We start from the raw sequence: 18,105 nt of genomic DNA on the forward strand, positions 1-18,105 counted from the left end.
ATTAGCATATATGTACCCTATTAAACCTATCCAAATGAGAAATTTTGTGCTCTGATGTCAAAAGCAGGTACGGCTGGGTTCTACTTTCTCCAGCTTATTACACAGGTTTCTGGTCTCTTATCTTAGCAAGGTCCTGACCGAACTAACAGCTTCACCATTTGTTGCAGCAGAAAAAGCAAAACCTTGTGCTTTGGGGCTAATTTTAAGAGCATTCATGCTCTTTCACCCATTCCAAACTACAGGCTTTGGTTACCACCTTCAGTCCATTTAACACTGATTGCTGGCTAGTCTGTAAATAAGAAATTACACCCCCACCGATCCTCTGGTCTTCCTGATTCAGCTTATCATTTGGAGTGTTAATTGGTGCCACAGGATTGTGAAGATAAAAATGTGTTAATTTGGAAAGGCAGGGCTTTGCTAGACATTCCATCTAGCCATAGACTAAGAGCATTCGCTCAGAGTCTTCCTCACCCCCCAAGCTATGCAAAACATAAGAGGGGGAAAATCCTAAGCCCATTTTAAGACTTGTTAGAATTCACAGTCATCGGTATCAGGTTCAAAACATCTGAAAGTTTAAATTTAAGGCGGTGGTGGTGATAAATAATCAGGACAGTAGTATCCTGAAATTCTGTGAGCTAGCAGAAAAACAAATGCTTAGAATTATTTAGTTCACCGATTCTCTCAACGGAGAACCTCCACGGAACCACTATGCAGAAGCAACATAACCTAGTAAGGTGCCCATCAAAACTTTCTGCCCTGTCCTGGATGCAAAACCTGCAACTGCTCACAAGGCAGCTTACTGGAGGTATAAAGGCAGCCACTGCTGGGCAATGATCAAGGGCAAGGGACGCCTGCACAAACCAGAAAAAGTCACAAGGAGGAGACAGGCAAGCTGTTGCCTTCACATCGTGCAGGCGTGTGACCGATGATGGACTAGCAGGCACAAGCCTTGGCTTTGATATGGATGGGGGGGGTGCCTTCCTTCACCCTTCCGCGTTCACACTGGACACTGCAAGTTGCTTCAGATAAGCCATGGGCAATCATAGTGCTGAGGCAGCAGCCCCCGCACTTCTGCTACCTATGGGCATTTCAGGAAATTTAAATGGCAACCACTCAACTCAATCAGCTGCATACTAGCTTGTAGGGGGATTTCCCTACTTCCATATGTCTGACAATGAAGAATAGCAAGAACATTCCTTGCCTGAGACATGAACCATGCTGAGCAGTTTACAATTGATCAGGAATAACAAAGCAAGCAAGATCATTGTCACCTAGACAAAAAAGCTTGACACATACATACGGATGAAGGTTATTATTGAAATACTTGTCACCAGAGGTGAATGTAGCACGAAGCAATGAAGAGCAGGTTTACCTGCTCAAGGTAGATACTCCCAATGTGGAAAAAAGGGTCCTTGACTTCAGGGTCCTTGACTTCCACATTACTTTAGGTAAAGGGACCCCTGACCGTTAGGTCCAGTCGCGGACGACTCTGGGGTTGCAGCACGAGGGAGCCGGCGTACAGCTTCCGGGTAACGTGGCCAGCATGACTAAGCTGCTTCTGGCGAACCAGAGCAGCGCACGGAAACGCCGTTTATCTTCCCGCCGGAGCGGTACCTATTTATCTACTTGCACTCTGACATGCTTTCGAACTGCTAGGTTGGCATCCACATTACCTTACTGGAGATCTAATCAGACAAATTCTATAAACAAGCATAAAACGTTTTCTCCACATAAAGGAGAACTGAGTAGAAATATTGACTCATATAAAGCTGAGCATTAGCAGCAAGCCATTGACTTTGTAAGAGAGCCAGTGGCGAAATTTCCTTTTCCCACCTTTAAACAACTTTTAAAGTTTACTACTCTTGCTTTTACAAGGCAATTTCCTCCTATTATGAGCACCACTGCTTTCAAGCATGGCCACACAGACAAAAAGCAATATTCACTTTTTAAAAAATGTCCCTTCTAACCTGTTAAAAGTCGAGCAATGCTTATTAACATGCCTGAAGCAGACCGGCACAAAGGCATGGGTCCAGCACTGATTTTAAACAGCCGAAAAGGGGTGTTAAGCAAGAGCAGTGCCAGAACAGAGGCAGTGAGAAAGGACAAAAACAAACAAACAAACCCAAGAACAAAATGAAACAAAAACACAAAGAGACTTCCAATTCCAAGTAAGCAACAGGTTTCAACGAGCAGGAAGTTCAGAAAAAAGCCACTCCCTGCCAAAGTCTTTTATGTTCTGTTCACCTTTGCTCACTAAAACGAGGGTGGATGCAGCTGGCCTTTTAAATCCAAGTTCATCTTGCCTTACTTTTGCCCACTGTCAGCAACGCTGCCGACTTGAGAAGCTAACATGATTGCTACCACATGACACTGACTGAAGGGACAAAACAGGCAGCTTAAAACGTAAAAATAAAACTCTGCCAGCTACCTGTGCAGCAGAGATGGCAAAAGAAGAGAAGGAAATTTGACCTACAATCCAAACATAAATGGAGATGCATTTGTGTGTGTGTGTGTGTGTGAGAGAGAGAGAGAGAGAGAGAGAGAGAGAGAGAGAGCGCGCTAGCTACTTTCAACGACCTTTTCCCTTTTCTACTGAGCAGCTTTTCATGGTTGGCAATTGCCAGGCCATCCATCGCCAGCAACAGATGCCATGCTGGGAATATATACAAGACTGAGTTTAAAAGGTAAGTTCTTTTTCAGTCAGTACACCTTCCCCAAAAACAAAGCGAACCAGCTCATTGGAATGTGAAACATACGCACACATGAAGGGAGGCAGGGGGAGCACACTAAAACACACAGGCACATGCTTTCAGCTTTTCAGATTACAGAAAACCCACCGTATCCCCCTGCCTGGATGGGTGTTTTTGGAGAAGCGCAAGCATACAGACTAAAATCCTCTGTCTGGAAACCAGCTCGGTTCAAGGAGGGCTCAGATGCACTGCGGTGAATTTTTGGCAACGACCGGGCCAGGAGCTCAATAGAGGCGAGGATCTGAAAACAAAGAGAGAAAAGAGAGAGTGGGTGTTGTGGAGCGAAGACGACAGAGCAGTTCCAAACTGGAACAAATTAATTCTCGACGAATTATAATTCTGTCAATTCTGAGAAGGGCTGTCGCTGTGTAGTAGAACGCCTGTTTTGCATACAGGTTCCATCCCTTGTGTCTCCCGGTGGTGCTGAGAGAGAATTCTGTCTGGAACCACCGAGAGCTGCTGCCAGGATTGGCGATATTGGGTTAGATGAAACAATGGTCTGACTTAGTAGAGATTGCGTCCCATGTACCTATGCAATGTTCACTTGGAAACCTAGTAAAAGAGAGAAGAAACTGCCCTTCAGGACTTAAAGCTGCCCCTCCTACAAAGATGGCACTGCAGCTGCTTGATTTGGCACTCTCTGTTTAAGAGGCAGTGCTGGAATTAAAGGTTTTAGAAATGTCTTGCTGCTTTAAGCACTACTAGAAAGCAAAACAGGAACACTGCCATTTAAGCACTGAAATGATGGTGCTGAAGTAAATTCTTAAGAGCACTGATGCTGCAATTGCTCATCATGTTTCGTACCAGCCCCTGTCCAATCTTCTCAGAAAGGTTGACAGCGTGGTAGACGGGCCGTGCTCTCTATTGGGATTGTACAATCTCCCTGTTTACTAGTCTTCGGCCAGCAGGTTGTGATCCACCTGACTCATGTCTAGATTTCATGCGAGTTGTACCAGTAACACCATTAGCCCCACCGTTTTGTTTTCCTTTGGAAAGGGATTGGGGAGAGGAGAGGGGGAAAAGAAGCGCAGACACAATAGGCTAAAAAAGGTAGAAGTTGGTCCCACAATGCAGATTAGGCTTAACAGCGAATCCCAGATTGAAAAAGGGCTTTAGACTCTCGTCCTAGCTAACTGCTGGACTAAACGGACCCAGTGGGCCTTTATGCTGAAGCTCTACTGATTTCTTGTCACTGGAAAGAGTTGGGCATCATTCAGTATTGATGATATGCACAATAGGGATGTCCCCTAACTGTTATTGTGTATTGATAAAATCGTCTGAAGCTGCCCTGTGGAATGAAAAACCAAAACCAACAAAGGAGGTGATGGTGTTTTGCAGCAGGAAAACGGAACTTGCAGCTATTTCACAGACTATGTTTAAAAGACCCATGGTGCTAATACTTCCATGGAGACAGTCACGTAGACAAAGAGAGGCAGAAACCAGTGCGTCTCTAGCAACAATTCTATTATTCCACATGCAGAGCAGGCTATTATTACCATTATGCGATTCCCAAGGCAGGTACATGCCAAAGGGCAAGCCATTCATTTTCTGCTCTAAAAGAAGATGCATTTCTGATAAGAAACTCATTTAGACTCCCTTAGAGCCAGTCTAAATGAAATATGAATTCTCTCCTCCCCATTTTATTGGAAAGGTAAAGCTACCATGGTGAGGGCTGAGCACGATTTGAGGGTGGATGAAGAAGGACCTTTAATAAAGCAATGTAGTGCTGCCTTTTAAAAATTACTTTTTGCAGCAGGAAAACATGCCACTTGCTGCAGCAGTTCCAGTGGGTTTTCCATTTATTTTGGCAGCCGGAGCTCTCTGCTTCGGCTGCCACTTCACTTCCCCGAACAATGACCCTGAACGATGCTTGCAACCTTAGCATCACCCAGCGCCATTGCACTGCTAACATCTTCCAAGCTGTTCAGGACAGAGATGGGACGACCAGAGCAGAGAAGGCCTCCTTCCACTGTCACCCCTAAGAATGTTTGGAAGCAATTACCCTGTGAGGAAGAACGACAGGATGGTCTGCTCTGGGGTTTTTGGCACTGTGACCCATAACTGCTGCAGAAGGAATGACAAGAAGCCAGCAGACTCCAGTTATGCCTACAAGGCCTCACACTGTGAGGTCAACAACTTCTGGCTGCATTGCAGACACTTCTGGGAAGCCTAGGTCACCAGGCCTCAAGGCCCTACCAAGGCCTGTCTTTGAATGGCGAACAACCTACTTCCATGCAGCTGGTTATTATAGCTACTTGTAACACTAAGTTTGCTTGTTTTCCTCTTTCCTTCCCATCCCTTTTTTCCTTTTGTGTCGTGCCTTGTAAGCCCAAGGGCAGGGACTTTGCTATCTTTACTGATGTGAAAGCTGATCCCAGAGTGAGGAATAAATATTTTAAATAAATAAGGCTTCTGTTAGAACAGCCAGCTCTTCTTTCTTTACAGTGAGAAGAGAAAAGCAACAGCACTGTAGCCAAAGGAAGCATCCTATCCTGGGCCATGAAACTACCCAAACAATTTCATCCTCTGCCCTGCAAAAGCCGAAGAATTGGCCTTGTGCCCTTGGATGCCATGAATTGCACTGGGGAGGTCATTTCGGTATAGTCCTTTCAGCTGGTGCTTGCTGACCCTAGCAAGGCAATTTGTCCAATTTGAATGTAGTCAAATATTAGGAATATTTCTTACCTGTGGGAAGAGGGGTCGTTCATCCCTTTTCTTTTTCAAGCATTCTGCCATTAGCCTCTTCATTGCTTTGGGACAGTTACTTCGCACTTTGCTGAGATCTGGAGAGAGGTATCCTCGCCCCACCATAAAAATGATCTTTGTTTGCAGCAGGGAGGAAAAGAAGAGTGGGAATGAGGAGGTTCCAGCAAACATCTACTTTCTACATTAAACTGGGCAAGGGGGAGGTGTTAATGTAAAATAATAATAATAATAACCCTGAACTCCAGGTTTGCACAGAGCTTGTGATCTTTCAGTCCATCCTATATTTCAAAGATTTTCTAAACCCAAATTTAAAATTCTTTTCACACTGGAGGGTAACAGTAATTTCACAATAAGGTGTGCAACATACTCATCAATGGTAGCTTGGTATCCAGTTATATTCTGATTGGAATGAATTAATATGAATACATACACTCAGACATACATACATATCTGCAATGTGGCATCAGTATTGAATAAATTATGCTGCCTGCTAGACAACTCAAAGGTAGACACTAAATTAACCTATGTGCAACTCAATTTTAATATTCATTCTGTACAAGCTGTCTGCCAGCCCACTGGGTATTGTCAAAACTCAAGAAATAGCCAGTCACCCTGTTCTGCAGGGATAGCCAGGATCCAAAGATCTACTTTAGGTATGTCCATGTGGTTGAGCACACCCAGTGGGATTTCTTAATCTCACTTAAAGAGAAGACCATGTGCCACAACACAAGCTGAGTCTGAAAGCACTCTCAAGTTTCAAAAACCATGGAGGTTGTTAGTTGGGGGGAAAAAACCAAGCCCAAAGACCCTCGGCCCTAAATTATTTGTGTTATTCTTTGAATCTTGACCATAATGTTGCTCACTTGCCAGTTGTTCAGTGTAATGTGATACCCAGTTGTGCAGAACCAGATCTCATCAAAAAGGGCAAAAATATCCCAAATATTGAAGTACTCAAGGATGTGGTATGGATCAAAGAAAAACAAATTAGGGACTTGGCATTTCATCCTCTGGGTTTCTTACTAGAGCACTTCACTCATTTTACCTGATGCCAAAGTTTATTTTTTATTGCAGTCATCTCCCACCTTAACTCTGAGGAATTCAGTCAATGTACATGGGTGTGTGTGATCCCATTGTATCCCCAAAAACTTGGAAGGCTGGCTAGGCTGACAATGCATGACTTGTCCAAGGTGACATGGCCCATGTCTCTCTTGTCCAAGCCCAATACTATCAAATGCAAAACACTGGCTCTTAAGTGAGGGCCTAGAGGAAGACACCACAAGTCTATGTCCTTAACACCTCCTGCATTTTTATACTTCCTGATATATGACCTTTTAAAATTAGGGTCTACTTGAAGCAGGAAAAAGGCACTTATGCCAAAAGCCATTTTACAAATTTAAACCACTCATTAATTATTTCAGACAATGACAAATGATGAGAATGTGAAAGCACCAAAATCCAAGCTTCTCCAAAGCCATGAATGCCTTACCTGGTCCCTGTTGTTGATGTTAGAATATGGTAACTGCCCAGTCATCAGTTCATAAAGAACAATCCCAAATGCATACACATCTGACTGAAAGCTATATGGGTTTTTATCTTGCATCCTAATTACCTCTGGAGCCTGTGATGTAGAAGAGAAGAAAACTGCTTTATTCTGTTGCATTGAAAAGCTATTTTCTTATGTCTTACGTCACCAACCCCGGAGACTCCATTTCTTGAAAGGGAGACATAAAAGCCTTTAATGGATGTAAGATGTCTATAATGGCCACATATTTAGCCTACTCATTTGGCACTCATTAATACAAATTAATCCATCGTTTCCCCAGGTATGCAGGTAATAAACTGCTTTAAGGAGAGTTATTATCACTTTTCAGTGATTATAACAGGGAAATCTACCGGGCTAACATTTTGTATGAACACAGAGTTGACTGCAAAATAGAGCCTCCTATTGGATAAAATATGGCAAGGGATCTGTGCACTGGGATTTCACCTCCAGAAAGAGGAGAAAGGAGAACTCCCTTGCAATACCATACAAAGAGCAGAAGGTTCCATGTGCAGCGGAGTGCAGTCCTCTATTACGGTGCCTTATAAATGTTGTTATCCCTGTCCTAGAGGCACAATGAATATACATCTACACAGGAGATGGTGTCAACTATCGGGTGGATCAAAAAATAGTTCAGAGAATACCCCCTTTATTTACCATCCATAGAATTGATCCAGACAACTGTTCAAACTGATGGGACCCGCTCCATCGTGATTTCACTGTTGCTAGACCAAAGTCACCTATTTTTACTGTGAGGTCTTCATGAAGAAATATATCTGAACAGAGGATGTAAAGAAAAAAAGGGGGGGAAAGAGGCAATCCTAATTTCCCATCAGAGTACATATTGTGCCCATTCAACTACAGTGGTGCCCCGCAAGACGAACGCCTCACAAGACGGAAAACCCGCTAGACGAAAGGGTTTTCCATTTTGGAGGCGCTTCGCAAAACAAATTTCTTTATGGGCTTGCTTCGCAAGACGAAAATGTCTTGCGAGTTCCTGCGGGTTTTTTCCCCTCCCCCCCTTTTCCTAAGCCGCTTATCAGCTGATCCACTGATAAGCCGCTTAACAGCTGATCGCTAAGCCGCTAAGCCGCTAATAAGCTGTCAATGGGCTTGCTTTGCAAGACGAAAAAACCGCTATACAAAGAGCCTCACGGAACGGATTAATTTCGTCTTGCGAGGCACCACTGTACTACAAAAGCCCAGATCATCATCCTGCATTATTATCTAGTTGCTACTTATAGATTCTAAGCTGAAATTTGAACAGTGCTCCTATTATCTAATAGTAAGCACAATAAACAAACTAAGGAAGTGTCTCTATAACTGGGTTGACTGTATGGGGTCTTCAAAATCTGAAAAGGCTAGTGGGAGTTTCCGGCATGTCAAATGTTGGTTTGAGAGGAAGCCAGCACAGTGCTTCCATGGTGTCACATAATAAAATACATCACTTGTGTGCATGATATTTCTTCAATCAAGACTTGATTTGTTTTTGGCTTGATGTCATCATGCAACAAAGAACAAATCACTCTGATTTAGCAAAGGAGAGCCATGTGCATATTGCCTGCTGGACTAGTAATTACAAGGATAAACTAAAATATGAATCAGAATGTAGATATGGATTTATTCACACTTCACATTTTCAGTAAGATACGAATTAGGATGTACATCCTCACTTCTCCTCCACTGCCGCTAGTTAGGCATAAACCCTTCAAAAAGCCTTGAGTGGGACAACTACCTTGCCCACAGATCATCAGCTGATCTCACCTAACCATACTTTTTCCTCTCATGTTTTCAGAACAGATACTCACTTTAGGGATGTGGGAAGGGGAGGAAGAACAATAAAGGTCAGATCTCTTAGAAAAAGGATACTATTACTCTTGAGGTCTCTGTGGATGATTGACTTGGCATGCAAGTAACTGGAAAGCAAGAAAATATTAGATAGAAAGTTGACTATATATTTCGGCTTATCAAGAGCCTGCGTGAAGCTGAATCTCAAAGATGACACAAACATATGGCAAAAGGTAGTCTCTAAGTTGTACAGTGTCTAAGCCATTTGTTTATTTACTGCATCTGTCTCTCATTCTTCCTTCAAGGAGTCAGCTTGCTCCTATCATTGGCTCCCAGTACGTTTCTGAGCACAATCCAAAGTGCTGGTGTTGACCTTTAAAGCCCTAAACGGCCTCAGCCCAGTATACCTGAAGGAGCGTCTCCACCCCCATCGTTCTGCCCGGACGCTGAGGTCAGCGCCGAGGGCCTTCTGGTGGTTCCCTCATTGCGAGAAGCAAAGCTACAGGGAACCAGGCAGAGGGCCTTCTCGGTAGTGGTGCCCGCCCTCCCATCAAATGTCAAAGCACTAAACAACTACCTGACATTCAGAAGACATCTTAAGGCAGCCCTGTTCAGGGAAGTTTTTAATGTGTGATATTTTAGTGTATTTTTGGTTTCTATGGAAGCCGCCCAGAGTGGCTGGAGAAACCCAGCCAGATGGGCAGGGTACAAATAAATACTAATACTAATACTAATAATTATCAGCACCTGCAACGCCCCAGCTTTTTAAGACAACTGAATTGCAAACCTACACACCATGCACAAATCTGCAGCTCTTTCTGCCCACTCCCCTTTGGGAGGAACAGCCTGGAGCTTAGACTTTGCCAGGGCCCAAACATCTCCTAATCTCTCTAATACATTGGTTGCCAATCAAGGGTTTGGGGACTGCTGGGGGTCCACGGAACGCACCCAGGGGGTCCGTGGCCCCATCCCTTGCGCCCCCCCCACTAAATATTTGTCATTTTTGCATGATAATAATCTGTTTCAGTAGACCTAAAATCCTTTGTTCAAAAAATTGCTTTGCTGAGGTAACTATCGTAGAGTTATCAAAATTTTCAGAAGTAGGGGTCTGTGGCTTGGCTTTTGAAAAACAGGGGGTCCTCAGTAGTTAGCTAATTGGGAACCACTGCTCTAATATATTGTAAATTTCATTTTAATAGTGGGTTTTCAGTGCAATCTGTTTTTGGGTGCCAATCCCAGCTGAAAAGCAGGTAAAAATACAAAAATGAATTACTTGGCAGTTAATGGAAATTAATGCAATTCAAACCAAGTAGACAAGCTTAGGATTGGGCAGCCGGAAGATATCAGCTATAAGACAGCTTCATATTTATTAGCCTAAGTGACATTTATGGTTCCATCATATTCCACCCCTCTAGTATCATGAGGCACTGCTGCCAATTTCTTCACACCCACTTGAAATGTTTTAGGAGAAAAGGGAAGATGAGAAATCATTCTCCTTTATATCAGAACACTGTAGAGCAACACAAATCACACACTCATTGTTCCTGTTACTGGGAAGACTGTTAAAACATGCTGGTATTACATGAATGCCAATCTGCAGCAAGGCTTGACTTGGGGAAGAGGGCATATCACAGCAGGCCATATGCATGCTGGAGGAAGCCTGAAGGGAATGCAGCTCAGTTACTTGTTTCTGTGCAGATATGCCAGGAAGCAGCACTAGAAAAAATGTGAGCTTCCATTCTAAGCCCTTCCAGCTTAGCCCTTCTGTGTTATCAGGAATGGGAATTAAAATGCTAAACCTATTCATTTTTTCCCCCTCTCGGAAAAGCAGTGCTTTGGGTATAAACTCCTTTAGCACCATAGTTATATTTAAAATGTCTTGGTAAGAGCTTCTCTCCCGTAATAGTCACCCAAATACAGCTACTGATCAGTCTTTACAGCTGTGTTTTATGACAGGACACCGGATGGCTTGGTGTCAGCCCTTGTAAAACATCATGCTCTGATGTTAGCTGGCGGAAAAATGTAAGAGATTTTATTCTAGCTGTCTTCAGTAAAAAGTAAAAATGATGAAAATCTTTAAACAATGTGCTAAGTTTGAACAAAAGACTAGTAAGGAAAAAACTGCTTGCCGGGGGGGGGGAAATGCCCACTTAGAAATAGTATTGGAGTTGTATAAAACACTTCAAAGTGAGACCTCAATTTTAAGCAAACACTCGACATAATATTGGAGAGCTTTTAAACACTACCAAACAATTATCACTGTCAAGTCATATTAAAAAGAAGGGACTTCATGTCAATTTCCAAGTGTCTATGCCACCAGACAAAGTATCTGGAAGAATTTACGAGAATGCCTCCCCACTGATTCTATGACGCTGCCAAATGTGTTAGGGATGTGAAATCTGCGACTCTCCAGATGCTGATAGTTACAACTCCCATCATCACTGACCATTCTGGCTGAGGCTGATGGGAAATGTAGTCCAACAATGTCTGGAGGGCCACAGGTTGTCTATCCCTGCCACATGCACTGGCAAGATCAGTGTGTGGAGAACTCTCTTTTCCCTCCTTCTCTCCTAATGAGTATATGATACTATACTTACTCCATTCCTTGTGCTGTCTGCCGTGCAATATCTATCAGCTTGATCATCTCAAATTTGGTCTCAATGATGTGTAGATGGTGGTAAAGACTGGAGCCTTCACACCACTGCGTAACTATAGCCAACTGCGGCTTTGTTGAATAACCCATGAAAAGCAATATATTCACGTGTCTTGTTTTCCTGTGGAAAGAAAGGAGTGCTTAAAATCACTGAAAACACTTCTGATGGATTGAAGGGCTCGAACAATGAATGCCCTGATATATGATGAATCCTGTTGGCTCGACCAAAGTCCATCTAGTGCAGATTCCATACGGACATCATGGCTGAAATTGTCAAATCCCCTTGAAAGCCATCTAAAGCTAGTGACCACTGCCACATCCTGTAGCAGCTATTTCATTAAATGTATTATATATTCTGCACACCACCCAGAGTGGCTGGAGAAACCCAGCCAGATGGGCAGGGTATAAATAATAAAATTGTTGTTGTTGCTGTTTTGCATCATAGGTTGCATTCAAAGGTGGTCAAGCCTTAGTGCCCTGCAGGTGTTGTTACAGTCCAACTCCCATCTGCCCTCCGCTGTACAGCTAAATGACCAAGGATGATGGCCATCCTCTTTAGAGGACCTCAGCTTACCTATCCCTGCCACTACGTACTCAGCTTGGGGTACACAACTGTTACCTACCCACCTACCGCAGCCCTCTGCCCAATATCCTGTTCTGATATGAAAGGTCTTCTAAACCTTGAGAACAGGTTTTCAGGGAGCCAGGGAGATGTTCCACCCCGACTTGGGCAACCAGAAGTGCTTTCCGCAAAGGCAAAACTGGATACAACCCCATATGAAATAATTGCTGTCTCTGCCAATCAATTTAATTGAATGACCTGAAGTCTGAAAGATGGAGTAAAACTTCTGTCTACTGTGACAGACACTTTGAAGAATGAGCACAGACTGTGCCTACAAGGCTCACAGTTGGCATCTGACAAGACACTGGGAACCTGCAATGTTACAGGGGATTCTTGCCTCATGACAGGAATGCTTCGGCTCAGAGTTCCAGTTAGCCACAACCTCTTCTGGGACCCATCGTGTTACCTTTTCTCTCCCTGCCCTGGGATTGGCTGCTGTTCTTTTCTATTGACACCTAGCATTCTTTGGGCTTCTGAGCAGACTCAGTGCTCATCCGGCTATTTTTCATTTGTTTTTTCGGAGGGAATGCCCCTACAGATTTTTTTAAAAAATGATTTTTGTACTCTGGCTTCTCCCAACCATGTTGATACCTCCCTCTTGTTTCTCAATGACTCCATTTTGGGTATGTAGTTCTTGGTATTCAGCACATGAATTTACTATGAGAAGGAGTGATGGGGGAAAGGTCATCAAGCAGAGCAGAGCCAGGGAAAACAAGGATCCATGAAGGCAGAGAAGGAAGTGCAGGAAATATTTGCTTTCTCTCTTGTGGTAACATGGATTGACAATGCAGAAGCATCCAATATTCCCTCACTGTGTGGGCATGAAGACATGTTTATAAGGGATAACACAGGACCAGAAAAATATCAGGAAAACACAAACTGCTTTCAGCAGAAGGACTGGGAGGAGCACAGTGTTCTGAACAAATGGCTCAAGCTCACTGGCTTCTCAAGGGAAGTCAAGCCATCAAAATGCAACTAACTCAACCTTACCTGAGCACTCCTACTTCATTTTTAAAGGCTTGTAACTGCTGAGGGGTGGGGGCTGTAACATTCAACATTTTCACTGCGACATCACCTGAAAAAGCAATTTTAAAGAATATCAGCTGTATAATACAGCTGCTCAACTTTTCTTTTTAAAAAGCAGAATACAAAACTCAGATATTGTTATGTGGTGTTCTAGGTGCAAAATGTGGCTTTTCTTCCTTTTGATTACTATTGTCGTGCCGTATCACAAACTGCTTTTGGATGCCTGAGCCCTCCTTTTCGAAAGAGATCTGCTATGCAGCGTAGAACACTGCTGTTCAAAAAAACCGCAAGACTAAAGCTCCACTGGGTGCATAGAAATGGCTGCACAGGATTTGGACCCCAACTACTGCGTTTTCCTTCAAAAGACACTCTTCTCACTCTAGCACACAAACTTGGGAGAGCTTTTACAGAGACAACAATGAATAAGAGGCCTCAAAGGCATTAACAAAACTGAGATTGGCTTAATCTGCTAAGGTTTTGGTGCCACAAGCTTTAAAATAGAAAAAAAAATCAACTCATAAATAAAAAATGGTTTGGTGCAGGAATTACATACCATGCCACTTTCCCTTATAGACTGTTCCAAATGACCCAGACCCTATCCTTTGTCCAACTGTGATCTGGCCATCTGGTATTTCCCAATCATCACTTGAGTCTCGCCGACCAAGAGTTTTCTGCAAGAAAAGCAACCTTAGTAATACATCCATATGTTTTCCTAACGCAGAAAGCCTTACAACTACACTGGTGTTTCGTATTTTCTTTTTGCTAACCATAAGTAGTTACAACCCATAGTTTGCAGCCATAGTGCATTATGCTACACTAAGTTTACCTCTGCAAATGAAGGGGAGGGGGAATTGGCATATAGGAGGAGGGGGAGGAATAAGTGCCCAAGTGTTTGGGGCACTCCTGATTTTCTAACCACAGTTAGAAGTTTGGGCAGCACAACGTCTACACTGAGTCTCTAACACGGTAAAGCCTGGTTGCCAATTCAATAAATTAACTTTGGACTTACCATTCTGCTCCGGTCTTCTGAAGAGGAGGAAGACTTCCTCTCTCGCTGAGGCCCCGGGGATTTCTGCAACGCTTTCACATTGGTGAGAGACCCGGGTAAGGATGCAGGTGGTGTGGCAGACAAACCCGTGGTTGAGCCTGTATTTGAGATTAAAAGTCAAAAGTACTTCTGGATTTCTAAAGACATAAACATTCCCTGCTAGGCTTGTTTCACACAATAGTTAAGTGCAGAAACTGCAATTAAGATGCAATATTTCCAAACATAAAAGGCATTTAAAAGTAAGAGGTAAGACTTACGAAACAAGTGCACTTAACATACATTTTCAGGTTGCAGTCCTAGCACACTAAATTCGGTTTTTAAAAATCTGCTGATTTCTGTGGGATTGTGCCTTTAATTCACAAAAGAGGAAAGATCAAGCTTGTTCAACAGCAATCACTGCAAACTGCCCAGTTGCAATTAGTTGCTTAATTATTGGACCAGCTCACATGTTACATTAAGCCATAGTTTAAAACAGACTTTGGTGCGCTACGAGTGAGCAACATGCTGCTCAATGCTCACAAGTTCCCCCAGAGCGCCTCCCCTGCTCCTGCCACTCCAAAGATGAAACAATCCAGAGTCTGACCGGTTATCTTGTCTGAACGCTGATTTGTGACTGGTTTTCTGCAAACAAACCACAAGTCGTAAGTGAAGAGCAAGCCTCAATTACAGCTTGTGGTTTGTCTGGAGGACCTTGAGCCCGGGTTTTGACAACTGGACAAGCCAGACTCTGGCATATTTGGTCCATGGAGCAGAATCAGGAGTGGGAAAGGAGCACCATGGGAACCTGCATGTTGCTCGTTCATATTAAATTATGGATTTAAACTAATGTGAAAGGGGGACTGGGCCTCTAAAATGAGTGCAAAAGGAGTTAAAGGGCTTAAAGATTTAAGGCCCACCTTAATCAAAGAACCTGAAGCACATTTTAGATTTTTCTGGGCTGCAGGCATCCTTTCTTTAAGCAGGCAAGATGTGAAGTGAAACCATGTTTGTGCACTTGGTTTGCCTGTTTTTAAGAGAAACTTCAGACTACTTTATATTTTGTTTAATTCTGCTGGCTTTCCTGACTTGCTACCACTAACCCTGCCCTAGGAGAATCTGACTACAGTTGGGCATGAAACCAACTTGGACTCAATGGAAAGAATATTAAAAGGGGAGGCCAAGATCCAGAGAACTGTAAAGTGAGTTCTGTGAACCTAACAGTGTTTATGAAATGCTTCCCCTCCTCAATTGTTAGGCTTCTCCCACCCCACACGCTACATAGCTGAAGGGAGATACTCATGTAAAGAGATGAACACAAGAGCCACAAATAGGCCTAAATCTACACAGCTTTATAATGCCACCTGAAAGGGAACTAATTCAAGCGGCTGAAGTGTATCTTATAACTGGGCAAAAGATGTTACTGGCCTGGACACAAAAGCAAGGAAGCCACACACAGATGGATTTTGTGCTGAAACCTCTACGAGGCTTCAGGGATTCTGAGCCCTGCAATAACACAGTGTGGGGGGTCATGGTTTGTTCTGCTGCTGGGCTGTGAAGGAGCTGTCACAAAAGTAGTATCCAAGCAGAAGATGCCTTCTGCTCCACTATCTCATTTACCTTAAGCAGCACCCCATCCTAAAAACATTCAATAGGAGTATTATTATTTACAGAGCACTACTAGTTGGCACTACAAGAATAAAAATGCAATTTGGATATTGGAATATCAGAAGCTCAGATTTGGAAGAGTAAAATCCATGACAGTACTATTTAAGTTTACATTTGTTTTCTTTTCCCAAGAGAACAATTCTGAGTGCAATCCTACGCCTATTTACTTTAGAAGTAGGTCTAAAGTGTTCGAAGGGGCTTACTCCTCACAAGTGCATTTACGACTGCTGCCTTAGCGGACTAAAGGCGTCTCATATTTCCTGCATCCTGTAATGGGTTGGGGGACCTTACACACAATTTTTCTCATTGAGGGCTCTCATTGTGCTGATGGTTTCAGCTATAACAAATGCCTGGCTTTTCCCTGGTCTTCTATCCAATTTACTCTCTCCCAGTGTCTGTGATGCTTCCTTACAGATGTTCCACCTCTGGCTCAGACTGAATAATGCAGCCCAGATTTCTGCATTGAGGCCCTTAACTCCTCCTCTCTGCAGCATCTTTCGGTCTGTCCTCTCAGTCTACACGTAACAGTGGTTACTTCTGCCTTTTCTGCACTTGTAGCATCCACCCTTTCCACTCCTATGATGCCGTTCCCATGCCACGGTAATGCTGCCTGTTGACTCACAATTTGCTCCTCTCTTGGTATGATTGTAATGAAAAAGCCATGAAGCCTGGGCTGTCATTTCTCCCAAACCCAGGATCGTGGTTGTTTCTCTTGAACAAACCAGTGTGGCAAACCCAAGGCTTGTTTTTGGCTTTACGTTCATAGTTTATGAGACATCATGCTAAACTACGTTTTATGCCTTGCTGGTCCTGCTTGTGCCAGGGTAAGTGATTGGGCAGGATGCACTAGATTGCTATCCTTTCACAGGGAGTCATTAACCAGGGCCAGTATCTATTGGGATTTGAAAATTTGAAGAAAAAGCTCTGTGTGGGGAAATGAATGTGTAAAATTACCATTGGAAATTGCTATTTTTTTAAACAAACTGCTAACTTGGTCTGAAGTGTCATCTTGACACTTTCCAGGAGTGTTGGACTAAATTTCAGAAGACACAGGACCATCAATACAATGCTAATCCTACAGCAGGAGGGGACTGCTCTTACTCACTTTTTAGAAGTGATATTATCTCTACGGTCATAATTAAAACCTGAAACTTTTGAAAAAGCTGCACTACTTATCACAAAACATAAAACCTTATTTAGACAGTGTTCAATCTGATTTATCTGGTTAAACTATTATGAGTGAGATCCAACGTGGGTCATACTCACAAGTAAACTAAATGAAATCAATCGACTCCAATAACAAGTTCATCAATTTCAACAGGTTTACTCTGAGTGTGACTTAGTTGGAGATCAATCTATACATTTTGGAAATTATTTAACAAATGGGGTGAACTGCCTATTGCGTCAAAATGGAAGCATTCAGATTTGTGTATCGCTGTTTTGTATGCGTTTTATGGCTGTGCACTGCCACATCAGAATCATGCTTCAATTTAACATCTGGGCCACAATCTAGTAGAGAGAGAAAAATATCACGAAGCATGCCCAGTTCTGTGCTAGATTGCAGCCCTGATGCTTTTGCTTAGCAGAATTTGTTTAGAGGCAGCCAAACATCTACAAACTTAAGTCGAAATGGAACTTGCTTGTGCTTTATTACACAAACCGAACCTGATTTCAACTGATGTCTGCAGAGTTCTGTAATATATTCCATTAGTATCCAGATTAGTCACAGCCCCAACATATCATCAGTGAGATAAATTATACTAGAAGGTAATTAATTATATACTGAAGTGAGTTGTCAGCAGAATTGTTAGTACTTTGCAACAGTTCTCTGAAAGACAATATTAATTGAGGAGCTCTATCTCAAGCATTAAGTTGAAACTGACAGTCAAGGAAATTAGCAATATCAGTCTCCTCCAAAATCCTGCAAAGCCTTAACATCAGACAACAGAATGGTTCTGCTGGAACCCCAGCTAGGGTTGTCAACTTTTCTACCAACCTTCACTCTTGTGACTTTAAAAGCAGGCTGATCTGTTGCCAAGAAAAGGCTTAACCTGTTAATTTTGGCAGATGCAACCTATTGTTAAAGGTACAGGAGTAGGCTAGGCTGTTTTCTTTGGGGTGGGTGAGGTCAGTTGGCAGCCTTTAACAGAGGAATCTCTTGGAGTGCAAAATAGTTTGTACAGATGTTAAGCGTTTGCAGGACCTCTCCTATCCTCATTCCCATTGCAACTAGAGACCCTTGCAACAAGCAACACTTTTTGAAAGGCAGCATGGAAAAAACATCGTCTCTACAATGCTCTATATCCAACGCAGAGTAATTTGTGAGTT

General features: G+C 43.0%; 1 protein-coding gene across 2 annotated transcripts in view; it reads right to left on the bottom strand.

Moving 5' to 3' along the window:
• BRAF (B-Raf proto-oncogene, serine/threonine kinase) overlaps positions 1 to 18,105 on the bottom strand; it is a 52,144-nt gene that overhangs the window by 3,266 nt on the left and 30,773 nt on the right. For both annotated transcript variants that reach the window (XM_081926940.1, XM_081926939.1), the window contains 9 exons: positions 14,095 to 14,231; positions 13,639 to 13,756; positions 13,050 to 13,134; positions 11,382 to 11,558; positions 8,866 to 8,912; positions 7,654 to 7,772; positions 6,943 to 7,074; positions 5,436 to 5,570; positions 2,838 to 2,991 (listed from right to left, as the gene is read on the bottom strand). In XM_081926940.1, coding sequence (XP_081783066.1) covers positions 2,838 to 2,991; positions 5,436 to 5,570; positions 6,943 to 7,074; positions 7,654 to 7,772; positions 8,866 to 8,912; positions 11,382 to 11,558; positions 13,050 to 13,134; positions 13,639 to 13,756; positions 14,095 to 14,231 — 1,104 coding nt within the window. The remainder of the gene's footprint in view (positions 1 to 2,837; positions 2,992 to 5,435; positions 5,571 to 6,942; positions 7,075 to 7,653; positions 7,773 to 8,865; positions 8,913 to 11,381; positions 11,559 to 13,049; positions 13,135 to 13,638; positions 13,757 to 14,094; positions 14,232 to 18,105) is intronic.

This window comes from Podarcis melisellensis (assembly GCF_964234715.1).
Source record: "Podarcis melisellensis genome assembly, chromosome: 10".
Classification (NCBI taxonomy): domain Eukaryota; kingdom Metazoa; phylum Chordata; class Lepidosauria; order Squamata; family Lacertidae; genus Podarcis; species Podarcis melisellensis.